This window comes from Camponotus floridanus, unplaced genomic scaffold (genome assembly GCF_003227725.1).
Source record: "Camponotus floridanus strain SB8 unplaced genomic scaffold, Cflo_v7.5 scaffold1, whole genome shotgun sequence".
NCBI lineage: Eukaryota > Metazoa > Arthropoda > Insecta > Hymenoptera > Formicidae > Camponotus > Camponotus floridanus.
In genome coordinates this window covers 2,301,120-2,313,990 of record NW_020229214.1, presented here as the reverse complement: position 1 = coordinate 2,313,990, position 12,871 = coordinate 2,301,120, and the positions used below count along the sequence as shown (strand labels likewise).

General features: G+C 29.2%; 1 protein-coding gene and 1 long non-coding RNA gene across 3 annotated transcripts in view; one reads left to right on the top strand and one right to left on the bottom strand.

Annotated features, from left to right (window-relative positions):
- Positions 1-11,018, bottom strand: part of LOC112637840 — a 115,881-nt gene extending 104,863 nt beyond the window's left edge. Inside the window, exons 1-2 of the long non-coding RNA XR_003122770.1 lie at positions 10,306-11,018; positions 9,906-9,946 (exon numbers count right to left, since the gene is read on the bottom strand). This is a non-coding gene — a long non-coding RNA (uncharacterized LOC112637840). The remainder of the gene's footprint in view (positions 1-9,905; positions 9,947-10,305) is intronic.
- LOC105250424 overlaps positions 1-12,871 on the top strand; it is a 56,516-nt gene that overhangs the window by 14,053 nt on the left and 29,592 nt on the right. Inside the window, exon 1 of one of the 2 annotated variants that reach the window (XM_011256516.3) lies at positions 11,635-11,888. The exons of the other annotated variant lie outside the window; for it this stretch is intronic. Within the exon in view, the coding sequence (XP_011254818.1) occupies positions 11,804-11,888 (85 nt within the window). The 5' untranslated portion in view covers positions 11,635-11,803. Of the gene's footprint in view, positions 1-11,634; positions 11,889-12,871 lie in introns of those variants that run through there. 2 annotated transcript variants of the gene reach the window in all.

Sequence of the window (12,871 nt, the reverse complement as noted above, 5' to 3'; positions counted from 1 at the left end):
CAAAAATTAATCTTACACTTTTACGTTGCAGTCCTTGAGTCGAGTCTTTGGAATGCAATTCACTTTACATTGTTCGTGACTTGTACAGAAATAAAAATCACGGAAATTTATAGACTTGCTTTTTCTTCCGTTTGCATACATTACAGTATAATTATTACTGGAGATGTTATAATACAATATTAAGCGAGCGAAATAAAACGAATTTAACAGACGAAATCCTCGAAGTGAATGTTGCTTTTTCTGAGTCAGCCTCGGTATTTGTGTGTATAATTTGAAACAGTGAAAATCTCTGAGATGTAAGCTTGACTGTGCAATTCCTTGCACAACAAGCTTCCCGCGAGTTGAGATAAGGCTTCTCGCTGCATCGTCTGCAATTTGTCGAAGAACGAGAACTGTGACTCTTCTCTCGGCGATTTCGTGACGCGCCAGGCTTATTGCCGCAATACGAAATACAACCATGATTGCAACACGGCTTTTCAATGAATTTAATCTCTGCCATAGTCTCTTAATCAAAACGCGGAGGAACAATGGAGCGTTCACTGTCTCAGGATCGGAAGCTGATGTTGCCTTCGGTGCAATCGACAAATTCGATCAATCTTATGCTTCTCGCAAATACTTGTCGCTCTCTTGAACGCGGTTTATTCGCGCGTGACTTTAAGTATCGAGACTGTAATATGCCACAGGCGAAGACAGTACATTCGCGATTAACAGTTTCTTTTTTCACTCTACAAGTCACATACATTCCATTTTTAATTTATACGTTGTAAAAATGATCAAAATGCTTGCTGCAATATTTAAAGCGTAATTTTCTCGAAAAATAAATAAGATATATCTTTTTGATGATGTAAAATCCTCTTTGGCAACTCGACAGACGGTTTTTTGTATATCAAACATGTAGTCATTTCGAAACAGAGCGCTATGAATTGACACATAAAGTAATCTACTTCTGCTCTTTCTTTATAAACATTTGTAATAACGCAATTATAAAAATTCAGTCAATTTTGTTATACGCAGTAGCTAGTTTTATTATAATAAGGCTGCTCCCTTGTGCACGACTTTGATCTTTTCAAGAGCAAAACTATATCGTAAAAATTAAGCCGGAGCATATCATAAAACAAATTAGAGAGATAACATTAACTGCGTATAGCTCTGTCGGATAACTCAATATGTATACTCGTAAAATTCCACATTTCTCATCTTTCTTATCGTAAAATTAATATTTTATAAAATATTTAATTTTCTCTAGATATAATTTTTCTCTTTCTTGTATGTTGTATGAATTTATAATACGATAGGCAGAAACAAAATATTTTACATATTTTTATTTATTCTTTAATAAAATATTTTATTTTTTGATAAATTGAATAATCTTTGATATTAATGAATTGAATATAAGATTGACTCAGTAAAAATTTTATGCTTTGCATATATATTTATATATTTTTATTATTAGAATTTTTATATACTCTGGTGTAAAAAGAGAAAAATAAATATATGATTCAAAAATAAATATATGATAAGCCAAATATTATTTTAGAAAATTATATAAAAACTAAATATAATATAAAAAATATATATCTATCTAATTATTCTAATGATTCTTTAACTGAATATTAAATTTTTGATATTTTTGATATTTTTCTAAAATGTAAAATATTAAATTAATAAAATCAATTTTATAAAAAAATAACTCGAAATTGGCAAATTAGAGCCACAGCGCGATAGTAGGAGCGTAGAGAGAAGAAAAAACATTTCCTTCTTTCTGATTACTCGTATATTTCAAAATTAAAAATGACTACATTAATCAAAAACAAAACATTATGTATCTCTTATGTTGGTTTGAGATTCAATATTAACATCGTGCTGAAGAGGCAAAAGATGATTCGTTTTTTTTTTGTTGATGTAATCAAATGTGATTAATGATTAATTTGAAATATACGCGTAATCAGAAAGAAGGAAGTGTTGTTTCTTCTCTGCGCTCCAACTACCGCGCTGTGGCTCTAATTTGCCAATTTCGATTTAATTTTTAATTATTATTAATTGTGCCAAATTAATTTAATTTAATTTTAATTTTAATTTTAATTTTAATTTCAATTTTAATAAAATCAATTTTTTAAATTGTCAATAAAAATATATAAAAATCTTTTAAACACATCAAAATAAAATTAATTAACGTCATAATTACAATGAATATCGATTTAAACTTTAAATAAAACCGAAGAATAGAACCGTTTTAAACATAAAACAAAAAGATTTTTATGTAATCACAGCAAATCCGATTTACTTTAAAGGCTTTAAATTATAATTTGACTAGACAGTTATGGAAGCAGAACTGATTATTTCACGATTCAGAGCGTTCGCGGACAGGCGACACGTGCACGGATGAGCACGTGGCTTAGCTCAATGTGACCGACATGTTCAGTGAAGGGTTTAAGCAATTAATGACTACGATGTAATCAATGACGATAGACAGAGTTCAATCAGAAACAGTAAGCAATATAATTTTCCTATAACTAAACCAGGCATTAAGGTCCGATAAAGCATGCTGTCAATGTGTGGATCGCGATTACCGTGTAATTATGGGCGGTGCATAGGCGACTAGAAAATTTTATTTCAAAAATGCTACTTATAACGCTACTTATATGTCTGAGAATGAAATAAATATATCAAGTTCCATTTGCATAGATAATTATAGCGCTATCGAATATATATGCGTTAACGAAAATATTACACGAGGACAAAATATGATTGATGATTTGCACGTGATTTTGTAAAATTTGTGGATACGGTTGACTGTGTCCTCCGAAAGGCGAGTGTTCACGAGATCTTAGTAACATTTCAATATTAATTTTCATATTAACGCAATGTTATCTATAAAGGAAATTATATTCCACCTATGACATCGCAAATATGAAATAGGCAAAAATAATCAATAGCTTTCTTACGTGAGTCATTTTTATTATTACCATAATAATGATTGCATGACAAAAAAGATATATAAATTACTTAATAATAATATCAAAGAGCTCTTTCAATTATTGGCCTACATGCGTGATACTATTAGAATGAGAAAAACCCAATATTATAAATGATGTTTGTTAATGCTTAAATTTGTTGTTTTCAAAGAGAATGTTTGCAAGCGGAAGATATCATGCCTATCCTTTCCACCGTAAAGCGGAATTAATGAGTAATACTCTTACACAACCAGTCTCATAACTCTTCTCGCATCGTGTTTGCGAGCGCGACTTAATGAGACGGCCCTTTATATCTTGACAAGAGCATGACGGCGGTTATATTTGGAATGCATTTAAGCTTAACGAGATCAACGTCATCGGTATATCAGAAGACGATCTCACACGTGGAACAGATGTTGATTCTATATTGTTCATTCGCATAACAGTAAATTAACGATTTTTCGTATAATCCATACGGATTTTCTTTGTGAACAATAGATAAGAAAGCATAGAAAATAAAATGTTCGATTATTTTGATCAATAAAATTGGATATATATTTTTATATTTATCTTATTTGTTTTTACAATCGACACAATTATCATCAGACTACATTTAATTTAAGATTTCGATTTTGACTGTTATAATATTCCGATTCATCGATATATGCATATCGGCCAAGTTGCGCTATTATTTAATCAATTAGGAAAATTTCTGATAAATCTTTTTTTGAACACTTCAAAACTGTTAAAACATTTAAAACATTTTATGTCTTGGGAATAAAAAACGATATGGTATACAGGGTGTTCCTCATAATCAATCTTTCAAAGACAGATTCTTGGGATCATCTGAAGACGATTTTTCCTCAACGAAAATGTCGAGGCACTAATAATTTTCGAATTATAAGTGATTGGAAATAAGGGGTTTTTCGTAAACTAAGCTTTGTAGAAATAAAATATTGACAAAATCACATTCTTCGATTAATTTTAAATAGAGTTTACTTTACTTTAGTTGAGTTTTAATTTAAGGCTTAATTGCAAAGATATATGATGACAAAAATCGGGAACACGCAAAAAATGATGGCCTTCATCGACATTTTCGCTGAGGAAAAATCATCTCCAAATGATCCCAGGAATCTGTCTCTGAAAGACATTGATTATGAGTTTTGGGACACTCTGTGTATAATTGGAACTATCATATCGCTTATAAACTTATCTTTTTATATTATTATTGATTATTAAACATCTTGCTTATTAATATTAATAAATATGTAAAAATATATTAATGATATTTCGAATAATATTAACAGAAATTATATATGTATTTCTTTCATCCACGTTTAACATTTTTACATTTAAAAAATGCCAAAGTTGAATGTATCCCGAGTGTATTTCGAAAATCATGTCTCGTCTAATTTCTTTTCATATTTAATAAAGAGAAATATTTTTAATTTCTCTAATAATAAAAGTATTGTATATGTGTGTGATTGTAAAATGATAAAATGATTTGTAGTCTCTCAGCATTCGAGGCTTTATGTTGTCGTTTAAATCGACGGTGTTTCACGGTTGCTTACCGTGTTCGCGCGTCGTGTTCCGCGGGAGAAAAAGGCCGCTCAGATTATCATTCGGGCGAATCCGTGAGGAACGGACTACGCGATTTCACGTGCGAGTTATACCGTTAATTTCCGGGTGTACGTTACGGCGTACATGAAGTCACGGAACGTATAAAACATACCGTAGATTTCGCGATCGTCCTCCAACATGTCGAGAGCATGTTTCAGGGAGAGAACTGTCTATGGCGTGCTACTCGCGTTCTATTTGGCGGTGACTTATGTATACTGTCAGCTATCGTGCCGATTTCACATTAAACACTTTCTCGATTCAATCCTGCTTAAAATAGTCAACCCTCAAGAATCGCGCGATAAATATGCATTACGATATACGCAATATAATAATCTTCCTTTCGATTGCTACGAAATCGCGTTCTAGACAGTTGACGATGCTTGCATGTGTCATACATTTTTCAAAAATTACCAGTTTGGAGCGGAGTATCTTAAATGGATAATTGAATAGTAACATGATTGTAAATGCAGAGCAATTTATCTAATTGAAGACTACTAAGCGTTTATAAATTTTGCTTTATATGAAACCATACTTTTTCTTTTTTTTATAAAGAATTTAAAAAAAAACAACTTTACATAATATATAATTTAAGAATGAAAAAAATAATCAAAACTTATTTACATAACAATTAATGATAAAATTGCAATAAAATTCATTTTACGTAATAATAATAAAAGGTACAAAATCTGATGAAGATTAATTACATTTTGAAACACACATATAAATACATTAGCCAATTCATGAAATTCAACTTTTTTATTAAACAATAAAAAGAATTAATCTTCTTTTCCTTACATTTTTTTATCACTATATATAATTTAAGCATTTACAACCAAGTATATTTATGTATCAAGATGATAATTTTGCACAGGAAATATATATATATATATATATATATATATATATACACATATAATTATTAATTATTTGTGATTTGCTCAAACGACAGCTACCTTTTTTACTGGATTTGACATAAACGTTTCATTTTATACAAGCAAAGCAATTCAAGCAATGAACTCGCACTAGTTGCATAAGACAATCTTTGCCATGCATTACGCGAGATATCGCGTTCATCGAAAAATATTTTAAATATCATTAGATTTTTGCCACATGTAACTTTCTATACTGAATAATTATGTTGTTGCAAAAAATGAGAAACTCGGATGCAATCTCGCATAAGATCTTTATACTATAGAAAACTTATATAGTGCGACAAAAAGATATGTCTCTCTTCCTTCTCCTAGTTAATTTTATCTAGTTCTTTAAAATTAGTCAAACATCCATTCAATATGAATATATTTTGCTAAAAATTTAACGTCATAATAAATCTGATTATATTTTAATTTATCGATAAATGTCTGAAAAAATACGAATATTATTTCGGGCGATATTTAAATGATGTATGAGGTGTCATTATTATAATGATGAATCTGATACAAAATTGTAAACGAAACGGCGACATTATGACATCGGGATTAGATAACGGATTTTACCGCAAAGAATCATTAAACTCTAAAAAGGGGAGTGCATGATGGAGTGGTACTTAAAGAACGAAGCCAGATGGGAATCGCGCAACGCGAATCGTACAGCGAGAATTTCAATTTGCCTATCGCAATCGCGGAAACGAAATGGCTCTAAGATAAGAATCAATCCTCTCATACATTACTAGAAATCAATTAACGTGCGAGAAAGAAAGAGAGAGAAAGAATCAAATCGCTGGATGAAAATAATCAAAAAATAATTTCTTCGTGGGCAAAGAAACAACTCGAAATCTTTTATCTTTTCGATTTATTGACACAGTACTTCAAATCATAAAATTAAACGATTATTATCCACGGATATTTTCAATAAAATAATTTGTGCTTATAATTCAGATGATTCTAGCAAGCCACGAGAATCTGTTATTATAAAACTACGAGAGTTAGGCAAGATTGGAGGGGGAGGGTCTCGCACTTTCTATTTTATATTATCCCTGCGATTTAATCTCATGGTATATAATGAATATTTTTTAATGCTGTATTTCCACCGTATCATCCAGAAAGTGTTTATTTTATTACCGAAATATTTTTTTGATATACAAATAAGATACAAATAAAATCTTTACTGAAAAATTTAATTAGGTATTTAAAGTAAGATTTAAAACATATAGAAATCACACGAATATTTTATTTGGAATACCTTATAATGTGAAAAAAAACAAGCACTTCATAAATGTATTTTATTATTTAAGATAATGATAATATCGCATATACTATCTCGCAATTTATGTGGAGAAACAACGAAAAGATTTTGCATAATCTCTGTTGGATTCAGATATTTCATTTAACCGGAAGTTTCGCGTTAACCAGTTACTCGATAGGAAGTTGCAAGTTAAGCAAGATAATTATTCAGTAACAACATATTACCAAAAAATTAATTTCATATACTGTAAAAACTATGATTCAATGAAATGCTCAATTTTGAATTTCGCAATGTAAAATAAATTATAGCTCTGTACATCCGCGAAATTTTGGCTAATAGTCACAAAATCGACAGGTTCGAGAGACCGGTTGTTGCAAAAACACGTGAATAATTATTATTGAAACACGAAAGATAATACTCTGTATGTGTGTAAATGTACATTTGTATTTCCTCCAAAGTCGACTGAGAGGTTTCCTACCCGGTAGATATGTGCCAATGGCTTGTACGATAATTACATCAATTATCCGGATAAGATAGAGAGAAGAGCTCGGTTGGAGCTGAGTTTCACTTCTCTTTCGAACGGCTGATTAAACAAATTCGATTGAAGCAACTATTTTCAATTTTTTACACAACTCAATTGTGTCGCTATCGAAATTTCATCCACGCGTTTACCTTCGCTAGCTTTATTATTGCAATAGTAATAAGCGGAGATTTTTTTCTCGTGTCTACAATTTAATAGAAAAATTAAAAAAGCCGTTGAAACTGTTGAAGCTAACGCATTAGATATGTGATTCTGACAATCGATCTTTCTTTTCACGCTTATGATTACAAGTTTGTATATGCGATATATGCGATTTAGCTTTAAAATACTCTTTTGTTTTAGATTCCTTTGTTTTAGATTGTGGATTCGTGGTAAAAAATATAATTGTGCTTTGTTAAATTGCAGCAATATATAATTACAATTCGTGTAATTGTAAATCCTTCGTAACATCGACATTATTGCCACATTCTTCTAACACCAACGCGAGATTATTACCGATGCTCAACAATGCTTTGACGCAATTAGAAACGAATTTTTCGCTTCGATCGTTGAAAAGATGCTGATCGACACTATCGAGAGCGGTGAGAGACAGCATGTTAAAGGAGATCGATATGGTCCAGTAAGCGTGAAATGAACGCGAAAGTGTTGGACCAATTTCTTTCCACTGTCACGTTGGATTCCGCACAATACTAAGACACATTGCCCTCTTTATAATTCCTTCTAATCGTAATATTCGCGCTTTAATATCCAAATAAACGTCTATATAAAAGGATAAAATATTGCCAAAGGTGATTGTCAAGTGCTAAGCTACGTAGCAATTTATTAATTTAATTTATTATCAATCGCGTATATATCTGATCAATAGTTATAAAATAATATAAACGATAATAAAATAACGATTTAATATGACAATTATATCAATAAATTGTGTCAATTAATTATATCAATAAATAAAAAAATGTATATAACAGCGGCCAGTATTCTACACACAATAATCAATCGACGAATCAGAGATAATTAATTATTATTCACTGCTATACATGTAGTCTCATAAAAATATCATATATAATCTGAACATATATGATTTTATTATTTCGTGTTTATACATTAATAAAAATAAATCATTTCATAGAATTTGTGAGCGAATAATTAGTTTTAATTGCAGTATTTTTATGTTTTTATTTAAAGAGGAAAGATGATATTCGATATGAATCATAGAGAGTTCTATATTACACAAAATTAAAATTTGTAAGAGCTTTTTATATTTTTTTCAAATAAAAATCGAAATATATAATTATATAATTGTTAAATATTATTTCCTAAATGCAACTGCAACATTTTTTAAATCATTGTAGGATATAAACTTATTCTGTTGAAAAGAGAAAGTTCTCTACTATTTCATGTATTATTTATTATAAATTATCTCAAATCATATCATATCAAAAATTCTGCTGAATATTGTTCTCATATGGTATTTTACGTGTTCCAAGATGCTATTTATTTTTAATCTACAAAAAATTTTTATTTTAAGAACTGATATCAATATTGAATCCATTAAACAATCAATCAAGATGATTTTTTTCCTTTTAAAGCAATAATTTACCGTTCCTATTAATATTCTATAACGAATGATCTTTTGTAACATCTATACTATCTACTAGACGAAATCGCTTGCGCATCGTATGATCTCTTAATCATGATCGCACCTTACTACCGATTGATTGACAACGGTATAATTAGCAGCACGAGAACTCGAGCTATATATTATGTCGGGTGTGCGCGCGATATCGGGAGACGCGTTTAATGAACCAACTCATCCGTCATCGCGATTGCAGTTACGTCTGTAAATTGTAAAATTCTTATACTGTACCGTATTACTCTTTCTTTACGTTACGGCATTTCCGTAGTAAATATCATTAAATCTTGGCAAAATTCTCATTTATAAGTAATTATGAATACTTGATGAAGCGATCATGAAGCGATCATGAAGCAATATTGAATTTAATTTATTTCTTCTATACGAGTAATCGTATGTGATAAAATAAAGTAATAATGTAAAGCAATGTATAGTAATTTATAAAAAGTAAAAAGAGTGATTTTCTTATTTTACTTTCAAATTATAACAAATGCAATACACAAGCGAAAAAGAACAATTCTTACTTTCTCTCTTAGGTGAAAAGTTAAATTCTATATAATTAAGTCTCAGAATACAATTTAAAACATAGCAATTGTCAATGCACCTACAAAATTACTACATTTTTATAACATTTTAATTGCTAGAAGATCAAATCAGTACAATTTTCATGAAACCGGTCTCTCTGATACCATATGAGAACTTTCTATCAATTTATATTATTGCGAATAAATATAAAAATTATTTTATCTTATTGAAATTTTCTAGAGAGAAAATATGTATAAAAAATATATATATAAAATAGTTTATCGTGAAGTTAATCAATTCTCGAGATTGACGACTCGTAATAGTTAAATACAAGACAGATCAGCTCTGATTAAATTGTATCGCGACGTGTTTAATTAATAATAAAATCATATTTTATAAAAATTAAATTTAACGTTTATAAATTATATACAACAAAGGAAAAACTCACGGTACGATGTGTAACAGTCGAGTTGTAACTGTATACTGCATCTGTAAAACAAATATATGAAAATTATATAAAACAATGTCTAAAATAATTAATATTTTAAAACATAATTATTGAATTGACATTTTTGAAATATGTTTTATAAAAGATTACATATTTTATAATTTTTCGAGAAAAATTCTTTCAATTGTATATAAAATAAAATAAAATTTTATATAGCATATAATAAACTAAAATTTTGTTTTTATACAAATAATTGCACACATATAAATATGCATTATATTACACAATAATTTAGAATATATCATTACTATGAAAGTGAAATTAATTTTAAATATATAATAAATAATAATATATATATATATATATATATATATATATATATATAATAAATGTAACTTACTTCACGGGGTTGCTCCTGTCATCTGCTTTCGATACTTGTCTGGGCCCCTTCCTCCTCTCTTCCTCGTCTTTTGTTTGTGGCACTCACTCGCGAAAACAAGGTTAATTTGAATCGCGCGGCACTTTATACGTCACTCCCGAATACGATAAGATTACGAAGCACAATTGCGACCACGTAAAATTGCAACGATATGTTTGACATACTCAAAAATCACACACCTAACCAAATTTACACTCCTATTTCTAATAAATAATATTTATTAGAACTATGCGGTCACATATTCTAATATAAACGAATGAACGCGTAAATCAAAATATGAATTTGAAATAGATCCGTTTCGTATTCTGTCAATAACTGTGAAAGTGAAAATAATACTAGCAACTTTATTTTAATCTAACCATACGATGTATCAAGATGAGTCAATAATTAAATAAAAGTACACAAGCTAAAGTACATATTCGTAATTCGATAATGCATACGTGATATATTTCAAACGTAACCTTCGCGGAGAGAAATATTTTTACTAAACGTTCGTCGTATTACCTTTCGATTCTGCGACTCATATATTACTTCGTTCCATTCGTACTTGATTATAAACTAACGAAATATCTACTTTAATGAATAGCCGATTGTCGATCTCTACAAAATCTTTAGCAGTAATGAAAAGAATCGCTTTTCGAAATATAATACCTCAGGATAAAACGATGCGCGACACGCCGTGACCTCTTGCCGAGTGACGCCGACGAATGATGAGACGGAGCATGACGTGTGGTGACGTCACGTGACGTCAGCAAATGGCGCGCGGCGCTAGGTCAAGGCCGAGCACAGTATCATATTACAATTCAAAACAATACATTTCGTTGTATTGTTACCACGCGTAGCGCGCTACTTACATTCGCAGGATCATTTACGTTTTATCATTCGTACGGGAAAGTCACAGTGATATTGCTGTGTTATATTTCGGAAGGCGATCATTTTACAATAACGATTATCGTGAAGTTAATCAATTCTCGAGATTGACGACTCGTAATAGTTAAATACAAGACAGATCAGCTCTGATTAAATTGTATCGCGACGTGTTTAATTAATAATAAAATCATATTTTATATAAATTTAACATTTATAAATTATATACAACAAAGGAAACATGTCTTTTGCTGTGATATATCGCGCAAAATGATCGACAAGTTTAATTATATTTACAAATTTTGCAATATTTGCTTTATATTAAATTCTATGTCTAGTTTTCATTTCTCCATTTCGCTTATATTAAAATTTGAATATATTATTTATTAGAAACGCAAAAAGAGAGATAGCTTCTCGTAATGAATAAAGTGTGGTTATCTGACTCTTGAATATTAAACAAATTATAGTTTTATGTGATCGCTTGTGCTTTTGTGACAACATAATGACGTGTATATCGCGTTTAGGTGTGCAAAATATCGCGCGATAATCGTATTCTGTTAATTAAAACAAGTGCATACAGTTATAATTAATCATGTTTTTGCGAGTGAGTGTGACAAAAAAAACGAACAATAGAGAAGGAGGAAACCCAGGAAAGAGAAACTCCAGACAACTAACGAGTAAGTTATTTAAATTTATTTATTATTTGTTATTTGTAATATTAATTGCTCTTTTGTCTCGCATTAATAATACATTATAAATTATTATGAAACATATAATATAGAAATGTATTCTCTAAATTTTGTTTAGAAATATTTTTTAATATATATATATATATATATATATATATATATACATATATATAAAATAATTAAAATCTTATTCATCTTTGTCATTGTAAACCATACTAGTAAAAATGTTAATTTTTTTTTATATCAAATTTGAAATAATAAAGAGAAAAATTGTCAAAAAAATTTTATTATTATTTTAAAAATCTTAGATTATCTTAAAAAATCTTACATTACTTAAATATAGTTACATGTATGATATGTATGTAAGATAATAATTGAAAGTTTTTTTGAGAACAATTATTGCTCCTGCATTTTATGTCAAAAAATGTATCATTTTATGTACATAAGATTTCTTACGTAGAAAAATAATTTGGTATACTGAGAAAAAAATTTAGTTGTATTAATTAGAAATCTGGTAGATTTAATCAGTATGTCTGTTGGAAAATGAACGAGTCAGAATTCCTTTAGAAATTATCAGAGTGCGACTAATTTTTTGCTGTTAAATTTATCAAATTTTCTTGGTAATAATACTAAATTTATAAAAAAATGGCATCACTGTATCCATGTTTAGTTAACAAAAATAACAAGAAATTTTAGATCCAACTAGAAAATACTAACTAAATCCTTATAGTAATATCTATTAAACGTTCTGGTTATAAAAAAATCGAATGTTATCGCGATAACTAGAAATTCTGTTTGGTTTAACCAAATTAAATTAAACCATTAAATATTAAACAAATTATAGATCTATCAGATATGTTTTGTCGTTTACAAAACATTTTTCTCAGTGTACGAATGAATTTCTTTAAAAAAAGATTTACGTGTTAAATACATTTTTATAAGTGAAATGCGCATTCTTTTTGTGCGTTTTA